The 21,702-nt window shown below is 44.0% G+C and overlaps 1 protein-coding gene across 3 annotated transcripts in view; it reads right to left on the reverse strand.

Moving 5' to 3' along the window:
- The window catches only part of ASTN2 (astrotactin 2), a 989,820-nt gene that overhangs the window by 176,784 nt on the left and 791,334 nt on the right, over positions 1–21,702 (reverse strand). For all 3 annotated transcript variants that reach the window (XM_081575818.1, XM_081575813.1, XM_081575806.1), the window contains one exon: positions 20,686–20,951. In XM_081575818.1, coding sequence (XP_081431944.1) covers positions 20,686–20,951 — 266 coding nt within the window. The remainder of the gene's footprint in view (positions 1–20,685; positions 20,952–21,702) is intronic.

Genomic DNA, 21,702 nt, shown 5'->3' on the forward strand with positions numbered 1-21,702 from the left:
AACGTTAGTTGACTTTACTCAACTTATTCCCAAACAGAGTAGGAAGGCAGTTGTGGTGACTTTAAAACATGACCCTAAATATCTTTGACATTTTCCTCATCACGAGGCAGGATCCAGGTTCTCTCCCGTTGAGTCTGGGCTCTACAATTGCTTTACCAAACTAAGTATTGCTGCTTCAATTTCTGGGCTCAGGTTTTAAGAAACTGGGAGCTTCCCCATCATGTCTTTTGGAATGCTCACTCTTAGAATCCAACCGCCATGCTGTGAGGAAGCCCAGACCACACAGAGAGACCACAAGTAGGTATTGCGCCAATAGACCCAGCTGAGGTCCCAGCCAGTAGCCAGGGTCACCTGCCAGATGGGTGAGCCACAGAGACCCTCTGACTGCAGCCACAAGAGGGAACCAAGTCAGAACCGCCTACCGAGGACTTCCCTGGTGGGTACAGTGAGTAAGGACCCACGTGCGTGCAGGAGACACGCGTTCAATCCCTAGTCCAGGAAGATTCCACATACTGTGGAGCAACTCAAGCCTGTGAGCCACAACTACTGAGCCCACATGCCTAGAGCCTGTGCTCCACAACAAGAGAAGCCACTGCAACGAGAAGTCCGTGCACCGTGATGAAGAGTAGCCCCCACTTGCCGCAACTAGAGAAAGTACATGTGCAGCAGTGAAGACCTAGCACAACCAAAACATAAAAAAAAAAAAAAAACAACAAAAAACTGACCAGCTCAGCAATCCTCAGAACCATTAGAGACAATAATAAAATGATTCATGTCAATGTATGGCAAAAACTATTACAATATTGTAAAGTAATTAGCCCCCAACTAAAATAAATAAATTTATTAAAAAAAAAAACAAAAAAAAACAAAAAAACAAAAAAAAAACAAAAAAATAAAATAAAATAAAATGATCATCATTTTAAGCCGCCAGTTTTGGGAATTGCATAGGAATAAATAACTTAAATAACTGAACAGCAGGTAATTCACTTCTGAATAATCCTGAAAGGTTACTGAGAAGAGGCAGAACTAGGGAGCAGCTGAGCAAAGGGCAGCAGAAACCTTAAACTGCGTACTGGTCCCAGGAGCTGGGGAGCTCTGAAGTGCAGACACGTGTGCTCACTGCCACAGACCCCTGGCATTCCAGACCTGAAAGTCCTGAGAGGGGAGACTGGCCTTCACAACTGCACAGACTAGGTGGCCCAAAAGCAAAAGTGACTTGTCCAAGTTTACACCACACACATCTGGCAGAAAACAAACTAAGGTTTTCATATCAACTAACATTCACTATACGAGGCTGCCAACCTTTGGAACTGGGTTCAAGCCACTAATTTCTTAGGCTGTTAGATAGGAAACAAACATAACAGCAACATTTACTGAGAGTGTGGTAAGCACTTTAATATACATCATCTCATTCAATCCTGTCCATAGCCTTATGAAGCAGGTTCTACTGTTACTATCCCCATTATATAGATGAGGAAATAGGTTGGAAGGGTGCAATAGCCTATTCAAAGTCATCCAGCTAAAAAGGGTAGAACAAGGATTTGAACTCAGGTCCTCTGATGCTACCATTATGAACAATATTCTTACTTACTAGAGGATATTAGTAATAGCACTTAACATTTATTGCTTGTGTGTGTGTTCAGTCGCTCAGTCATTCATGTCTGACTCTGCTTACTACAAGCCAAGCACTGATCTAAATGCTTTATATGTATTATTTCTCACAATAACCCTAGGTACTTTAGATGTATTAACTCATTTAATTCTCTCAACAACCTGAGAGGTAGGCTTATTATGTTCCATTTTACATTTATGCCAAAGATCCCAGGGCTAGTAAGCGGTGTGGTCAGGATTTGAAGCCAGGAAGTCTGGCTCTAGAGCCGGTGCTCTGAAATGCAAAGCCTCCAAACACACAATCTGATGGAGACAATCCATTTTTTAAAAAATGCTAAGTTCCTGATTCCATTTAACATATACTGAGATTTTTCACTGTACCTATGGGAATGGGCCAATGAAAATGCAATCAATAACTATCACCTACATTTAAGTCACATGTGAGCAATTTCATATAATTCAATGTAAGAGAAGCCAGAGGAGTGAATAGTCTCACAGGAAGAGGCCACAGAGCATGAGTGCTTCAGACAGGAGAATCCCAGGGAACTCGAACATTTTCTGCCTAACTTGCTGTGTGACCTCAGCAAGTCATTTACCCTCTCTGGGCCTTACTGTCACCTGTATTTGCTTCAACTTGGACATACATCCCAGAACACGGCTGCTTCTAATCATTATCTGATTTGTGTTCTGGATAAAGCTGTTCACAATTCTGCCACCCTCTTTAAAACTTTCCAGTCTAGACAAACTACCTGGGATCCTTTAAAAATTCATGCCAGTAGGCAAAACTAAGGAGGCAGCAAAAGGATCAGTGGTTGGCAGGGGTGAGAGGGAAGGGAAGAAGGAATGGGGGGGTACAGTAGATTTTAGGGCAGATCCTATTCTGTAGGATACTATTACAGTGGATACATGTCATTGTGCATTTGTCAGAACTCACAAAATGCACACCAAGAGTGGCTCTTCATGTAAACTGTGGGCTTCGGGTGTTAATGACGTGTCAGAGTCAGCTCATGATTGTAACATGTGCACTACTGTAGTGAGGTCTGACAGTGGTGGGGAAGACCCTGCATGTGGGATAAACAGGGAGTATACAGGGACTCTCTGCACTGTACACTGGGGGTTTTCCTGGGAACGTATATCTGCTCTAAGAAATAGAGCCTACAGCAAAACTCCGGCAGTTAGCATCTTCTCTGTAGAAGACAGCCCAGATGCTGAGCATGCCACTGACGGTCTTCAAGGAAGGGGAGGAGGGGGATAAAGACGACAGACACCTATTGCGCTCTTTTTTACTCTAGGTCTGGGGCTGGGGCTCTGTTAGCGCCTGTAAGACTCTTAGCAACCTGTGGATACGGCAGCTCTTCCTGTCCCCAGTCATCCTTTCAGGTGAGCATGCATAGGAGCAGAGAAGCCATCCCAGCCCAGGTCCCCCAGACCGAATGCAGTGGAGCAGAGGTCTGTAACTCTGAATCCCAGACTTTGTCCCTGGATCTCCCTTACCCCACCCCTCAGTTTCAGCCTCTGAGTCAGAGTCCCCCATTCACAAGACCACACAGTAAAGGCATATTAATGGGCAGGGACCCATTTCCTGTATGAGAACTTGTGCAGTTCGATCTAGGGCTCTATAAATCACAGAAACGACACCTAATTTCCCCCGTCAGGATAAACTACACTTTCCGAGCCACTCTCGCCTGAAGAATGAGAGCCCAACAGAAAAGCGTGTTAATCTGGGCAACACGGGGAGGACACTGAGAGGTGGCCAAACCCCTTCTTGCCACACGTACCTCTGCTAAATGGAAAAATATTAGAGAAACAAATATACAACCCACTGAGACGCTCCTGCATGGGGCTCTGTCAGCTGTCCATTTCCCAAATTGTACAGAGAAGAGATGATAGGATTATATGATCCTCAGGCAAAGAGCTATTTTTCTTGTCAGTTCACTCTATATTTTAGCTCTCATCCATCTCAGGTAGAAGATGAAGTGCTGGGTTTTAAAGCATTAAAAGTAGCAGCGAGCACTGTTGAGCAATACTACATGCCAGACATAGTGCTCGGTGTTTGGCGTGAGGAGTCATTTTCATCCGCACAGCAATGCCATGACTCGGGTACTTCCATCACTCCCATTATACAGAGGATGAGACTGAGGCCCTGGGGACTCTGTGTTCCTTGCCTGTGTCACATAGCCAGTATTTGGCAGAGCAAAATTCACACTTGGAGGTGGTGGTTTAGTGGCTAAGGCGCGTCCATCTCTTGCAACCCCATTGACTGAAGCCAGCCAGGCTCCTCTGTCCACGGAATTCTCCAGGCAAGAAAACTGGAGTGGGTAGCCATTCCCTTCTCTAGATCTTCCCAACCCAGGGATTGAACCCAGGTCTCCTGCATTGCAGGCAGATTCTTTACCAACTGAGCTACGAGGGAAGCCCAAAACTCACACTTAAGTGCGTCAAATTCCAAAGCCTAAATGTTTTACCACTGTGAGCTAATTTAATTCTGCGAGTTCAGTCTTTGAGTTACATGAGAAATCACTATAGCACTATAATAATTTCTCCATTCTTTCCTCAGGCAGTTTCAGCTGGCTTTCTGTTTCTTACCAGTAAAAGAGCTATGAATGCAACAAGTATAAATATTCTGTGTCGCTGTGTCAAAACAGTGTTATGGGAAACATGGGTCTGTTTTTCATCCCCTCTCTCTCGCTTATCTTGTAAAATTCTTTCATCATCCATTTATTAAAAAGCTCTATTCATGAAAAAGGAAAAAAAATCGAAAACATTAAAAATAAATACTCCGTGTCTTAGCCTGGCACACAGGGCCTTTCACACAGTGTGATACTGTACAATCTCTTCAACATGACATCCCACTACTGCAGTCTTCCCCAGCCCTACATACTGTCTCTGTTAGCCACCTGTCACGAACCAGACAGGCAAGAGACTCTGATGCCACTGTGCCTTTGCTCATGGCTTCCCTCAGCCTATGGTACCTTTCCTCCATTCTACCTTTAAACAAAACATACTCATTAGTTAAGACCCACTACGGTGGCAATCTTCTCTGAAAACTCTCTTCTGATTTCCCAACAGAACTCAAGGCCCCCATGGCACCTTGGATGGCACATCTGCTAATGAACTACAGGATTTTCTCTATTTGCATGTCTGTTCTCTCCACTGAACTGTGAGTTCGTTGCCTTCCTGGCCCAAAGAAGGTACTCCATAAATGTCTGAGATAGGAATGAGCATTGCATGAATGAATGGTAAATGCTGAGGACTGGAAGACTGGGAGCTCTTCTCATGTCTAATCTGTGTTATCCTAGCAGACCTGCTCAGTCATCAGGGCCATAGATCGTACTCGCAGCGTTCCAAACTATCTCCAGACCATTTGTCCCGCCTGTCACTGAGCTGATAGCAATTGTGAAAGTGATGAATAGCAGACCAATTATGAGCAATAGGAAACATCAGCTATAACTCCTGGGAGAAGACGCAGCCATATCAGTAGCCTCATCCATCTAATCGTGAGTCATCTTCCCAAGGCATCTTGCCCTGTGACCTTGAACTGCCAAGGGCTTCTCAGTCCCACACAAATCCAAGTTCTCTAGCAGACCGCTCCTCCTCTCAGCCTGTCTCCTCCAAGGCGTTGCTCCTGGCCCGCTCCGTCCTGGAAGGGGAAACCTGGATGGAACTCACACACTTTTCCTAAGGGAAGCCTTTAGCCAACGATCCCAGCCACACCCAACAGGCCAGACCTGCCTTCCTGGGCCTGCTGTCCTCTGACAGATGGCAACTCCTCTCCCCTGTGGTGAGGACATCTGGAGCTGGGAGGTGGGTGGGAAGGTTTTGAGAGGGGGATTTGTCCAAGACTGTGGCGTTTCTGTTGCTAAATGCTAGCTTAAGCTCGTGGTGAGTTCCTGAGTAAAGGACTGTGCAATTTCCCTTCTGTGGTCACTGGTGACTTCACTTTTCCAGTACGCCCATCTTCCCTCAGGAGGCGTCTGAGGAAGGCAGCCTCCCCAGCAGCTGGGGCCCCCGTGGTCGGGCCTGTGGGTGGGGGCAGGGAGAGAAAGGTCAGGGGGTAGGAGGGGAAATGCTTAGTCTAGACCCACACTGACTTTATCTTTGCCTTGGAAATCTGGCTAAGGAAATTGTGAAAAGGGGGATTTCTACCAGGTTCACTGTAGCCATATTCCCACCCTGACAAGTTGGACTCTGAGAAGCCTCGATTCCTTAATCCAGCATAGGACGCTATATACGCTGGAGAAACAGCAGCGCATGGAGGATAAGAGTATGATCTTTGGAATCAAACCCCTGGGTTCAAGTCTTAGTGTCATCACTGAGCAAACTCAATAGACGTGACTTCACTTCTCTAGGCTTCATTCCCACATGTGTAAAATGGGGATGTATTGATACCTACACCTCAATAAAGAATGGCATAAAAATTCTTTATAAAGTGCCTAAAATAATGCCAGAACCTCCTACATGTCCACACATACACATATATTTGATAATTATAGAGTACTGACAAAGCTCTAAACTTGGATAGTCTCCAAATGGAAGCAAGACAATTATGATGATTATTGCTTATTATGAACCTAGTACCATTGTTATTTATAATTATTTACATGCAACAGTGATTCCAGGCACATCTATGCTCAGAATTACTTTTATTCTTTTTAGTATTTTTCCATTGGCAAAAAACATGTTATTAGAACCAACTATCAGAGGCAGTAAGATGACCTCTGCCTTTGGGAAAGCAGGCCTGTCCTGGTCTCTGTGAACTGACTACCCTTTTGGTTTCTCAATCAGCAGAAGCCGGAGGATAAGGTGATTCTAGTTATTGTGCACCTACTCTGTGCTAGATGCGGTATCAGAAGCAAGAGTTGAAGGAGGAGAGAGGAGAAGGAGAAAACAATGAGAAAGGGGATAGAGAGGAAGGAGACAAAGGAAGGGGGAGAAGGCGCAATTATTACTGCTCAAGGCGTCACTAAGTGCTCTGTGTATATAATCCCATTCAACCCAACAACAATTCTGCGAGTTACATGCTGTTACCCTCCTCACTGAGATTCTCAGCAATTATTAAGTGACCACTCCCTAGTATGCGTAAAAGAAGGATGCAAGCCTAGGTCGTCTGGTTCTTATACTGTCCATATTCACACATGTCATCCAATATCAGAACCAGCCTAGGCAGCAAGTCTTATCATTCCTATCGGACCGAAGAGAAAACGAAGTTCAGGTAGGCTAAGCCACCTGTTCACTAACATCCAACGTGCATATGTGTTAGTTGCTCAGTTGTGTCCGACTCTTTGTGACCCATGGACTGTGGGTCTTCTGTCCACGGGATTCTCCAGGCAAGAGTATTGGAGTGGGTAACCATTTCCTTCTCCAGAAGATCTTCCCAACTCAGGGGTCAAACCCAGGTCTCCTCCACTGCAGGTGGATTCTTTACAGTTTGAGCTACCAGGGAAGACCTTTAAAAGTGTCCATGGACTTGGCAACATCCAACAGGTAAGCATAAAATATGGAATTCAAATCTAGATCTGATGGACTCCAAACCGTGAGAAAACAACTCAGTAAAACACCTAAAATTTCAAAATCTCACTAATAAGTCTTTACTTTGGAGGTTACATTAATGCCTTCCTGAAAATAAAGAAAAATAATATATCTATATAGATAAATATGAGTAAGATCTATACCTATACAATACCTATACAATATAACTACCTTAGACATATACCTTGAACCCCTATCCCCCAGTTCCTCTCAAAATGGGGCCTGCACGCTTGAGGAACGATAACTGTGCGGTACCCGGGAAGGACGGACAGCCCCACTAATGTGCGCGCCCCCAGCCTCAGGCAGCTACCACGCCTCCACGTCCTGGCATTCCCTCTGACTTTTGAAGGGAAGCCATAATTTCTGGAAAGGATTCAGGTTGGGCAATCTAAAGTTAAAGGAACCAAGCCCATTCTTTTAAGAATGAATCAATGTTTCTAAAACAATGTTGAGATGAGGGTGTTGGATTGAGTAAAGACACCTACTTCAAGTAGATGGTGTAACCAAAGTCAACTTCCAAAGGGCTGAGAAGTGACTGAGAGGTAAGAATGGAACAGGATGTTTCACCATCAAGGAAAGGTGAGGAAAAAGACAGTGACAAGAGGTGACTCAAGATTCCAAGAAAGGCTGCTGATGACAGAACAGGCTTGCCCATGTCCAACAGAGAAAGGAGCCAAAGATGCAGTCGTCTCTATAGCTTACATGTTGAGACCACAGGCTATGGGACCACACAGACACGACTTTAAAATTCTGGTTCCGTAACTACTGGCTGTGTGACACTGATAAGAGATTTTCCCTCTGAGCCCCGGTTTCCGTTAATGAGCCAAAAATTATGTTTTGAATACTATGAGCATGACAGTAAAGATAGAAGCTCTTGTGACTCAGGGCAGAGCCAAAAATCTGGAAGCAAGAAACTTGGATGCTACCCTTAATTCTGCAGGCAAGCAAAGCCGTCTGTGTGTGTTCTAACTTCTTTCTTCATAACGCACACATCAAGAAGGATATAGGCATACTGGAGTTCTTTCAGAGGCGAACGCTCAGAATGGCTGGGGTAAGACTGAGTCTGAGATGAGAAGTAGATTCAAGTGATGAAAAGCAATCGAAGGAACTGGGGAACTGAGGTTGATGACCAGAAGAGCCCAACAGAGACCACAGGTATCATCAAACACCTGAGAGATTGTAGCTTAGAGCCAGGAGAAAGGATAGACTTTTATTGAGCTGCTTTCTATGAGCCAAACATTGCTGCTAAGCATCTTACATGTATCATTTCAGTTAATCTGTGAAACAACTCTATATGGTAGACATTATTAATCCCATAAAAAAGAAGCTTGAAAACTTTAAGTAATGTGTTCAAAGGCATAGAGAAATTTTGTAGCAAAGCTGGTATTTGAATCTTCAACTTTCTGATTCCAAAACATATGTTCTGTCTGGTAAGTCAAGAGATAAGTCTATCTCGGTACAATGCTGATAGATGGGACTGGAAACAACAAAGACAAGCCATGTACAAGGAAATATTTGGACTGGATATAAAGAAGGATGCCCCAGGAGTGAGAGATCAGGTTGCTTAGGGCTCTCTGAGCAAGTTCTTCCTGGGAGTAGCCAACAGAGGCTCCAACAGGAGATGGGAGAAAAGAATCAAGCCACAGACCGGGGCTGGACTAGATGCCTGCAGAATCTCTTCCACTTCTGACTGTGTCTGCTCTTTCATCCTCACGGGCACTGTTTTGATCATAAAATATAATGATAAAACATGGAGGAGGACAAACAGAGAAGAACAGGAAGGTCGGGGAAGTAAGACAAGTCAGAGCTTGTCTGTACTCAGCACTTACTATGTACCAGGTGCAAGACGAAGCATGTTAAATGCCCGTCTCATTTGATACAATAACTTCAGAAATTATTCATCATAATTATTAACCTGACATCACAGCTGAGGTAACTAAGGCTCAGAATCCCTTGCCAAAAGTCACGCAAAAGAAAGGGAAGAGTCAGGACTTGATGCCAGAAATGACCAGCATCAAAGACAAACAGCAAGCTATTTTTATTACATCACTTTGGTCTACAATTCTACCAATACTGGTTGTGGTGGATTGCAATAAAAAAAAAAAAAAAAAAATCAAGCCTGATTGAGCCTCTATACCTAACTACCAAGTTACAAGAAATGGAGGGACAGAAAGTGAAAGTGAAAGTCACTCAGTCATGTCCGGCTCTTTGCAACTCCATGGACTATAGTCTATGGAATTCTCTAGGCCAGAATACTGGAGTGGGTAGAGCAACATGCTAAATAATACCATGAAGCTGCAATGAGCAAAATCCCCCTTTTCCTCAATAAAATATCACAAGGAATAAAAAGATTTGTAGGAAGAAGCCAATAGACTAAAAGAGATTTAATTATCAGCCAGTTGTAATGTTTGGCTCTTACTTGGATCTCAGTTTGAATGAACTGATACTGAAAATATAAGAAAATCTGGTAAAAATGAAAAATGACTATATATTTGATGGTGTAGAAGAATTGTTAGTTTGGAAAGCAAGGTGACAATACTGATATTTTTTGAGTCCTTATATTTTAGAAATATGAACTTTGTCATTTATATATCAAATTATATTGTGTTTTAGGTGAGAGAACCGGTGATGCAGGGTTGGAATAAGCTGATTATTACTGAACCTTAAAGATGGCAGATACACAGAGATTCACGATACTAGTCACGTTACCTTCGGTATGTTATAATTCTCTAAACTAAAATGGTTTGGAGTTTGGTAGCAGAAAATCCAGGAATTTGGCAATGCCCTTCCCCCACAATGGAAAATGTGGAGATGAATCTCAAACGGAAAAGAAACACGAAGTCCAAGAAGACACTAATTCCCTGAGGGTTTCCCCTCTTCCCAGGACTTAACCTTATGGCTGGGACCCTTCTGCTCAGAAACACAAGGAATGATGGGACTCTGTTGACCAGATCACCTGCCTGTGTAGCGTTACAAACTCATGCTGCTTTCAACCGCACCTGCCTGATGAATGGGGAGGCACATTCGGAATGACTTTTCTTTTTTCCTTCTTCGAAGATTAGAGAGAAATGGACAGAGTTGAATTGCTGGTGAATTCTCTCTGTGCCCTCATGACGGAAGTTGCCTAATGACCCAAGAAGAACCCCCTGTGAACAGGGATAAACTCCAGCAGGGATGGGGCCTCAGCTTGCTCCATTTCTGGAAGCCCAGCACTTCCCTGGCTGCTGTGAGTGACACCCTCAGATAAATGAGGACTGTGTGATGGGTGAGTGGTGGAGGGACAGCTGGAAAGGGATTCCAGCCCCAGCTCTGACCTCTGCCAGTCCTGGGGGCATCAGAGGGTGGCACCCACTCTCTGTGAGCCTCGGTTTTCTTACCTGTAAAATGAAGATAAACATTGCTACCTTTATAGGACTATTGCAAGAGTTAAGGGAGTTAGCACATGTGAAAGCACCACTGAAGCATGTCGATGCAAGTTGGTCATTCTTTTTTTTACACATTCACTTATTTATTCTCATTAAGTATATATTTATTGAACTTTACTATGAGTCAGATGCTACAGCAGAAGCTATCGGTACAATGCTGAGCAAAAGTTTGTCTAGACCCTGGTCTTGTGGAGTTTATCTCCTAGTGTATAGGAAAATATTTTGACTCAATATCAGAATGACTATTACAGAAATCAGGGCAACAGAATGCTTAGGCGTCTCTGAGCCAGCTGTTACTGGGAATGCTCAAATACAGACACTGTAACATTTGTGAGATATGGTTTATCTGCTCTTCCCTCTGCAGTGGCACTGCTGTCATCATTAAATAATAAAATGCAGAGGGGGAGACAGTCAAATAATTAGAAAACATGCATAAGAGCATAGTCAGAAACTATGACAACCACTATGAAAGATAAAAAAGATTCAAGAAAGTAAGTAAACAAGTAAACACACAAGGGATCTTATCACATCTAGAAGCCTCGGCAATACGGTGGGTGAAAGGCAATCAACTCAGCAGAAAGAAGAAAGGAGCGTGGGGCAAAACAAACTCCAAGTAGAGGGAAGAGCATCTGTGGAAGCCACAGAAACTGGAGGATCACTGGCTTGAGCACAGAAGGAAGAGGGGTACAGGAAAAAAAGGAGGTGTAAGAAGTTAGAGGGGCCAGTGCAAGCAGCCCCTTGTAGGCCACGGTAAGCACCTTGGTCTGGATCCTGAGAGCACCTGGAAGCCAGTTAAGGGTTTTCATTGGAAAAGTGATGTAAGCAAGTCTTACCTTTGAAACTATCAGTCAGGCTACCAGGAAGAAAATAAATGAGAGGGGCCAAGGGTCACTGTTAGTCGACTATTACAACCATCCAGCCAAGACTTGGACCAACGTGGGTAAGAGTGGTCATATTAGAGAAATTCCTACGAAGAAAAATCTACAGGATTTGTTAACGAGCTGTAGTTTGAGGGGGATGAGCACAGAAGGAAGGACAAAGAATCATCAAGGATGTCTCACTGGTTTCCAGACTGTAAGAACCGAATGGAAACCAAAAGATGCATACCCAAAGAAAGGCAGAGTCATTTATGGCAAAAACAGTATCTGCGATAGTTACCATTGAGGAGAAGCCACTGTATTTCCATTGGATGGGAGGAGTCGGTCCTGGAGTGAACGGGGCTGAATCGGTGTTGACAGCGGAGGTAATCTATTCTTTCACATATCTTGGCCATTGAGTGAAAGGAATGAAGACATGGTAGCAGGAGGAGGCAATGTTAGGCAATGATAGTGTCCTTAGTAGACATTAGACTTCGTATTTTACACTTCATTAAAATGTACAAGGGAAGTAGCTAAGAGAGTATAGCAAAATGAGAAAAAGCAGAAGTGCTCAGATCAAACCTTGGCTGCACCAGTTCTTATTTATAGTATTGTGGGACAAGTGATCTAACTTCTATGCCTCAGTTTTCCCAAGGGGGAAAGAAAGATAATAACATTACTCAACATGTGGGGTTGATGAGAGGGTTCAGTGAAGGCAGTACATGAAGTGTTTGAGTGGATCTCCTTGCACAGTTGAAGTGCTCAGTAAATGGTTGTACTTAAACATACCAGGAAAAGGCATTCTTCAATTCTCCTTTTTTCCTACATTTGCTAACTGAATTCAATGTCCCATGGAGGAAAAAAAAAAAAAAAAAAGCAGCTCTACACACTCTGACATGCAAAAATGCTTGCATTTGCTAAGTCTGTAGGTCGTGCATATTTACAGAATCTTGTAGTTTCCTGGTCTCATGAAATAGCTATGTTTTCCAGTTTTGCAAGGAGGCAAGCCAAGCATTAAGTTCCTCTTTTGTAATTGACCATGAGCGTGTTGAGTAATATGTGGATTATATCCCCCTCTTCTCTTTGATCTTCCTTCTTGCCAAGAACTGCCTGACAGCCTGGTTCCTGGCCAGTTCACCTCCTTATAATGCACCAACGGAGAGGAAGTGGCCCACAATAGCAGAGGAGATTTACTCCAGATTAGAAGTACTTGACTTTCTTAATCCCTAAGCAAGGAATTCCCTGAAGAATTTCAGAATGAGAATGCCATAGGAACCATGGTTTGGAGTAGTGGTTCTCAAGTTCCGGCATGCAGCAGAATCACCTGGGAAGCTTGTAAAAATGAAAAGTCTCCAGCCTCACTCCTCTAGAGAAACAGAATCAGGAAGAGGAAGCCAGGAATCTGCATGAAAAATCAAAACAAAAAATGCTTCCCCCATCTTCAGTCTAAGTGACCCTGATTGACTTTGTGATATTCTGAGAGCCAAGTCTCCACATTCCACTAAGCACTCCTGAGCTCTTATTCTGCTTTATTTTCCCTTCTCTTTGCCTTTTAATGTACTAGATTATTTACTATTCTGATTGTTTATGTCTCCCACATACACTCCAGGAGAAATTTAAGAATCCAAATGGTTGTCATATGTGCCTGTTTTGCTCCCTAATGTATCCCAAAAGCCCAGAACAGTGCCTGGCCCGTAACAGACCCTTAATAAATATTTGTTAAAATCATTTGAACTGAGTCGCCACCCTCCCAGACATCCCATATGCAGACTTCCACTGCGGACACCCCAACTAACTGGTCCTCTTATCATGGTGTTCTGCAACATTTGAGTCAAAAATATTTGGGAGCTTTGTTGATGCCATATACCTTTTCCCCAGGGGAAAAAAAAATACAGCAATATGTAATTCTGCACAAACTTTCTGAGGATGGAAATCTGATAACCATTTAAGATCAGTAATCTGCAGACCCCAAATTAATAAACCTGGACACAGAACCAGTCCTGGTCCCTGCAATTCAACCTTTAACTGTTGTTGATGTAGTTATTATCCTAAATTTCACATCCAGTTATGTCTTTCCCTTGACCCCAAATCTTGAAGATTTCCCTATAGTTCATGTGGTACCCAAATCCCTCAGCCCAGAATTCAAAGTTTCCACAACCCAGTCTTCTGCATATCACTTCTCTAGTTTTATCGCTCCCCAATTTTTCATAACTATTATAAGAATGATTGGCTAAACACATACACTTTGGACACAGACTTTCTGGGTCAGAGTCACTAGCTATGTTATGTTAGATAAATAAGTCCTCAGATATTTTTAAATTTGTGGAAGGGGCATACTAGTGCAGACTTCAAATGCGCCAAAGGAAAGAGAGAACACCCATGAATATACATGAAGCGCTTTTAAAATGCCAGGCATATCGCTGGCACTCAATCCTTGCTGGGTTTTACTCTTCTGTGTGCTTAGCACATAGTATCAGATGTAACTTTCTTTCCTCTTCTTTTCCAATATACCTTAGTCTAGACTAAGGTTTGTCAGACTTTTTGCAAAGGCCTAGAGTGAATAGTTTTGGCTTGGTGTGTCCTACCATCTCTTGGGGTGACTGCTCAGAGCCGCCGTGGCTGGGAAGCAGACACAGATGATACGTAGAGAGATGAGTATGGCTGTATTTCACAAACTGTCTTTATAAAAACACATGGTTTCCAGGATTTCACCCATGGATCAGAATTTTCAAACTCTGGCCCAGATGAGTTTCAGAATCTCAGAGACTCGGTTTCAAGTTTCTCTGAGCCTCAGTCTCCTCATCTATTAATTGGGATGATGAGAATATTTCCCTCAGAAGTTCTTGGATGACTGAATGAGATAAAACACAGAGATAATGAGATAAAGCCCTTGGCAGAGTTTTTGGCTTATAATCTAAATACATCGGGTACATAGGACTATCTCCATCATCGACAGACTAGCCTCAAACTATACCCACCAACTGCCCACATCCACCTTCCCTGCAGCAAGAACCTCTTCCAGATTTACCCACTCCAGAGATTCTTCCTCCCTCTTTTCTAACACTGCTGGAATGTCCATTGTATTGTTTGAAAGTAAATCATGCATTGGTGTAGCATATGCAAGCAATTACAGTTACCTATGCGATGTGGCTCTTCGGCCTCATCCCCTAGACTGTGAGCTCCTTGAAGGCACAATCTGGTCTTATTTCCCCTTGTATTAGCTTTCCTAGCACAGTATCTACAGACATCCAGTGTGAGGTGCTGGCAGCAGTGATAATGTGGGCTATGTTAACGGTAATGGTCACAGCAGTGGGTATGGTTGTGGTAATAATGCTGGGGGTGTGGGGGGGGCGATCTTGGCTGTTAATTTCTTTTCAAAGAGCAGTCATTTGGAATTTTTCTTCTCGGTTTGAGCCAAGAAGTGTAAATTGAGTAAACAAGTCTTTCTGGCAGAGAGAAAGGATCTGCTAGAAGGTTAGAAAACCACAACAAGACCAAAATTACACATGGCTCTTCCTAGGGCAGCATGGAAAAGAAAAAAAAAAAATCACATTATTGGAATTCAGGGAACCCAAGCACTAGGAAAAAAAATAATCATCCAGACATACGGAGTATTTTATAGTCTTCCAAACACCAGCAAACATTCTCTTAATTTTTCTATATGATCTCTGCGGGGAAAGTTACCGCCCATTTCACAGATGAGGACTCTGAGTCTGAAACAAAAGACATCCCCAAAGTCAGAAGTCACGGCTGACTACTTTGAATTCAAAATTGGCTGTGTGCCTGACAGCAAGTCATTCCTGTCTCTAGGTCTCAGTTGTACTATTCGTAAAATAAAGAGTGTATGATTTTAATATCCATCTCTACTCATAAATGCTGGGTCATTGGGATGGAGTACAAGATATAAGAATCTTTCTCTGCCCAATGTTAAGGAGTACAAGTGTAATATCTTTCGGTGGAAAATAAGTTACAGGTTACAAGGTGCCTCTTCCAACCTCAAAATATGTCTCTTATTTTCAGGGGAGAATCTAGATCTGACCCTGGATCTGTCACAGGGGCCTGTGGATAAATTAGCCCGTACTTTTCATCCTACCGATAAAGAGACCAGAAGAAAGTGTTTGTCACTCAGTCCTGTCCAAATCTCTGTGACCTCATGGACTATAACCCACCAGGTTCCTCTGTCCATGGGCTTCTCCAGGCAAGAATACTGAAGTGGGTTGCCATTTCCTCCTCCAGGGGATCTTCTCGACCCAGGGATTGAACCCGAGTCTCCCACATGGCAGGCGGACGCTTTACTGCCAGGGAAGAAACAGATCCAAACAGTAGAAGCATCCATGCCCAATAACAGGTAACAATCAAGGAGAGAACCCGGTACAGACCACAGGTACTGCAGTTCTCTAGCGCTTCCAAACATTAGTTCCAACCCCCAAACGGAAAGGGGTAGATGATGTAATGCCTATTTTATAAGTGAGTGAAATGAAGGTTGCCCAGATAATCAGTGGGAGAGACGGGACTCAGATCCACCTCGATCTGGCTCTTCCCCATGACACAAGTTTTTCTCCCACGTTGGGCCATGTCCCTAGCACTTTGGGTTGCAAAGTGATCGAGTACTACCTAGAAGAGGAGGTACCAAAGGAAGCATGGAAAAAGGAGGGGCTCAGTTTAGACAAAAAGCATTTTTATCATAGAAAACATAAGCCCATGACGTGTTACATTTGGAGCCTCTTCCTCTTTTTCACCCAGAGGCTAAGTTAGCAGTCACCCAAAGCCTTGTACATTTAAGCATTAGCTGTGCTTAGCTAAGCTCTGTGGCTTTGGGCTGTATAAGGGTCATTTAACAGGTGGAGGGGGAAGAATAATGTTATTAATCAAGCTCTCCATCATTAACACTTTTTTCCTGCTTTGCTTTTTCAAAACCACATCATTAAGACTTTTTTCCTGCTTTGCTTGTTCAAAACCACAAAGTGTAATGAAGGACTCCTTTCCAGCTGAGGAAGAAGGCATCATTCTTTCCCACACATTCCTGGAGATGGACCTAAGGGGACCCCGACCACCAAAGGAGCTAGAGTCCAAGGGCCCCCAAGATTATCCAGAGTATACCATGGCCCTGGTCCAGAATCAGAGACCAGAACATCCCCGCAAACCTCAGGCAAGTCACAGCCCTTCTCTGACTCTTCCTGACAGTGCTACAGGACTCGGGAGTTGACTAAGCACCTCAAATAGCTCAAGGAGACAGGTGTTCTCACATAGCAGGATGGCTCCACTCTGCTCTGGAAGGTCAACAGAAGGAAACCCTTTTACTGATGTATAATTCCACCCATGGTACCCTTTCCCTACAGTATGAGCTCCAGCGATATTTATAAAGTGAGAGAAGACTCCTGAAATCCCTTCATTTGCATTCTGTCCTTTTGGGTTAACCAACCATCTCTCTTGTACAAGATATGGATCCTGCTCTGAAGGTCATGTCCCTAGCACTTTGCAAAGTGATTGAGTACTACCTAAAACAGGAGGTACCAAAGGAAGCATGGAAAAAGGAAGGGGTCAGTTTAGGCAAACAGCATTCTTATCATAGAAAAGATAAGCCCATGGCATGCTACATGCCAGGCACTGTGCACTCCTTGCCATCTGATCCCATGAAGTAGGGATCGCAAGACTCTAGGATGTACCCACAGAGCTCCCCATCTGGACCTCAGGGAGATGGGCCACATTTGCACATTCTTCAGGCCTCTGTAGGAGCTGCACCTTCAATCTGGAATGCTCTCAGGTCTTCCTCTGCTAAACCCAGTCCTCCACTTTCACTTTATGCACCTGACTCTCAAGAAATTATCCGAACATCACTCTGGAATGCTCTCAGGTCTTCCTCTGCTAAACCCAGTCCTCCACTTTCACTTTATGCACCTGACTCTCAAGAAATTATCCGAACATCACTCCACTAAGAAGTCAAGCCTTCTCTGACCCCACGTAGCCCTCGGTCACCCACCTTGAACCCCCAGGCCTGGACCTCTCCTGGGACTCAGCACAGTTTATTCTCACTTATCTGATGTGAGTGTTTCAGTGATATCTTCCTCCCCCAGTCTGTAAACTCCATGAAGAGGAAGACCATGCCCGTTTGTGTCCATGTGTGTCCATCTGTCCTACTCTTCAAGGCAAACAGGCACGCAGAAATACTGAAGTAATGCAAGAATGACTCGTGCTTCAAAGGCAGCAGGGGTCCCGCAAGGAGAACAGTGACACCTAGCGACCGCTTTCCCACTCCTGGACTTCTCTAGCTGAGAGCACGTGAAGCGGCCTCAGGAAAACCAGTTTTCTAGAACTGGATATGTAGATGATGCTGAAGGAAGCTAGCACGCCATCCAGACATAGAGGACCCTGATTTCTAAGCAAAGAGTAAAGGAACCAGTGCTCATCTTGCTGCCACACGTGCCAAGAACACATCATAAAAGTCCTGTGATTAGCGAGCATTGAACCACCTCACAGGTGAGGAGAGCGAGGCCCACCAAGAGGAGCAAATAGGGAGAGTCAGAGCCTCTCTCAGCGGCCTTCCCAGGTGGTGCTAGTGGTCAAGAATCCACCTGCCAGTGCAGGAGACACAAGAGACCCCGGTTCGATCCCTGGGTTGGGAAGATCCCCTGGAGAAGGAAATGGCAACCTACGCCAGTGTTCTTGCCTGGAAAATTCCACGGGCAGAGGAGCCTGGCGGGCTCCAGTCCACGGGTAGCGAAGAGTCAGACATAACTGAGCACATCATCCTTCCTTTCCCTTCCTCCCTATAGCTTCTCTCACCAATCCCTGGAGAGCTCAGTCCTGCACAGCTAGCAATGTGTTGCTTTGCATGTGTCCTCACTGACAAAACACACGTCAGACAACCTTTCATGTTAAGCGAAAGCTTCAAGAGCCTTCTTGGGGGTCTCCCCGGCTCCACTCTTATATTTCCACTGTTGATTCTCACCCTGAAACCACAGACATGGAGATGTATATGTGATTTGGCTTTTTTTTACTTTTTGGTTGTTGGTTTGAGGACCTCTGATGCACAAAGTTAGATGATTCGAGGTGCGTGGTTCACGAGTCAAGCTCATTGCTGTACCATGTGCATGGTTAGGGTTTATGTATTCATCCGGTTAGCCTCAGCTAGTTAGCTAATTTTAACATTTTAATAGTGAAAGTCGCTCAGTCATGTACAACTCTTTGCGACCCCATGGACTGTAGCCCGCCAGGCTCCTCTGTCCATGGAATTCTCCAGGCAAGAATACTGGAGTGGGTTGCCATTCTCTTCTCCAGAGGATATTCCTGACCCAGGGATCAAACCCAGATCTCCTGCATTGCAGGCAGATTCTTTACCATCCGAGGCACCGGGGAAGCCCTAACACTTCAATAAACCCCCACAAATCCAGCACCCAAAACATCAGCTAGAAACTTGGCTACTTTCACGTAACTAATGCTCCCTCATGCCATCATCCTGCCTCCCCTGGTTCAAGATCACCATCATCCTAAATTCCATGTTCATCATTTCCCTGATTCCTTTTTTAAACTGTCTATCGCATGCATATTTATTCTTAAAAAGTAGTGTATTTGATGTGTCTGTTTATCTTGCTTCAACTAAAAATAGAAGGAAGGGTATCACGCTATGCAAAATATATCTTTGGGATTTCCTGTCTTCATTTAACACTATATTCATCCATCTCCTATTAAGTGTCATTACAGTTCATTGATCTTGGTTATAGTACAGTGTTTCCTCGTATGCGGAGTCCACACCTCAATTAACTGCTCTCCCACTGATGGTTGCCTATGTTGTTTCCAGGGGACTCCTTCTGCTACACAAAGCTAATTCTATCAACCTCCTGCTAACCATGTATCTTCAGCATGTCACTGCCCTCTAGACAGCGTCCAACTCCAGGACCTAGCTTACAATACCCGAAATAATCAGGTTCTTTCTGATCCCTCTGGCCTCACCTCTGCCCTCCCTTCATCTCTTGGTCTGAGTCATGGGGAATTTCTATAGGTCTTTGCACAGACCATGTTCTTTTCTGCCTCAGGTTATCTACCTGATACTCTCCTCACTTATTCTCACCTCCTTTCTGTTCTCTATGAAGCCCTACCTGACCAATCTCCAGGCATTGGCACTTAGCCCAATAGGATGCTTTGGGAGAGGCACATAATCCATAACATCCTATGGGACTCAGTCACTGGTCCACCAGATTGTCTTCTCTGGAGGCCCAGGGCTGTCCAGAAGTTGCTGCAGAGGAAAGACTGGGGACCAAGTAGAGATGCTTTATCTACCTCCTTCCTCACTGAAGCAATGACATACTATTCCTGGTTTTGTGGGTTGGGGTTGAAAACTGCATTTGGAAAAAAAAAAAAAAAAAGTTCCATAAATACAAGTTTGCAAAAAGGTGAACCAAATCATTCATATAGTCCCCTTGAGCCCTGACATGCCATAATCAAAAGCCAGAGAGACATAAAGAGGAATAAGAGGAGATAAAATTTCACAATTAAGTATTCAGGCTCTGGATCAGACCAACATGGAGTAAATCACTCATCCTACGTTTCCTCACTTGTACAGTGGACATGAATTGAACATAGAATTGCCATCTTGATAAATAAATGGTCAAATGTCAGAAATTCCATAGGAATCAGCTCCATGCTTATAAAGAAATCATAGATCTGGAGGGTAAATTAAATGAGATAACCCAAGTAGAGTACTGAGGGAGAGGCTGCTACGTTTTCACCAAACTCATACCTGCTTCTCTTAGGCAGACTGATAGAATACGTTTCCCTGTCTTCATCTGCAGACAGGTGTGCCCAGTGGCCGAATTCTGGCTAGCAGAATAGGAGCTGAAGTGATAGTGGGCCATTTTCAGGTGTGGCCCATTTAAACTTCTCACATACAATTTTCCAAGTTCTTTCTTCTTCCACAGCAGCCATTGAAGCACCGGATTAATGGAGCACAAGATGGAACAGGCTGGGACCCTGAGCCACCCCTCAGAGTAAAGCCACCCATCAATCAAAATCATCTATTTAGGACTCTGCGCCGACAGGAAATAACATCAACCGGACTAAGTCACTGGGATCTGAGAATTTGTCCATTACAGCAGCTACTGTTACCAAGTTACACACATGTTCACCAACCACATGGTGAGAAATCAATAAATGCTGGCCCTCACCATGCTGATGATGACCATCCCGATGGACACAGGGCCCACAAGGGCAGGAGGCGGGAGGGCTGGTCCCGAGATGTGACTCAGCGGTCACGCAGGGGAGCTCACCTCTTTGGTGCCATTGTCCTGGATGAGAGTGTACAGTGGGACCACACGGTTGATCTCCAGTAGCACCGGGGTGGGGCTCAGCTGCTCCTTGCCCGGGCGGCGGCAGAGGTGGCAGGTAGACGGACAGCGGCCTTTCTCCTCACAGCGGATCTCCACACCTGAGATGAGCTGGTCATCCGACAGCATCTGGGCCGTCAGCAAGCCTGAGAGGTAGGTGATGAAGGGCATGGACTTCAGCTCCTTCTTGCTGCCCAGCTCCGTGGTCTCTGGAGAAAGAGAGATAAGTTCAGTAAAGGTCAAAAGGTCATATGCTTGAACCCACCGAGATGTGCTAAGAGGCGGTTATCTACAGAAAAGGGCAAACACATGATGTGACTCACGACACTTTAGAAAGAGCACCGATCTGAGGGCTCCAAGACCAGAATGATGTCTTGTTCTACCATTTATATTAAATAACCCTTGGCTTTCTTTGGGCCTCATCTTTGTATTTAAAGTCAGCAGGTTGTACCGTTGTATGATAATTGTATAAACCTTAATTATGTTGAATTGGTTCATGGTGCTTTTCAGGTCTACTCTATCCTTCTAATTTTCTGTATATTTATTCTATTAATTTTTGAGATTTTGATATTGAAACTCCAACTAAAAATCTTAATTCACCTACTTAAAAAATGATTGTAATATATAGTAGAATTATATGTAACTTTGTTCTGTATTTTTCAAGTCTCCTGTAAATGTGTTATCATACTTTCATAATTAACAAAATAAAAAAGAGAAAAATAAATTCAGGCAGTAGGTTGGGTTAGAGGGTTTTTCCAAAGTCCTTTCAAGATATAAATATTCCTGCATATTTTTCCCAATAAGTTCCTTTCTTTACTATCAATTTTATAAATTCTACCTTTGTTCTAAAAACTATTGTCCTACTTATTGTCCTATATTTTCCATGAAAACGAGGGAAAGACAAGCTTTGGAGTCAACTTCAGTTTAAATCTCAGTTCTGCTCGACAGCAGCTCCACTGC

This window comes from Giraffa tippelskirchi, chromosome 1, assembly GCF_054371585.1.
Source record: "Giraffa tippelskirchi isolate mGirTip1 chromosome 1, T2T-mGirTip1v1.2.pri, whole genome shotgun sequence".
In the NCBI taxonomy this organism is placed as follows: domain Eukaryota; kingdom Metazoa; phylum Chordata; class Mammalia; order Artiodactyla; family Giraffidae; genus Giraffa; species Giraffa tippelskirchi.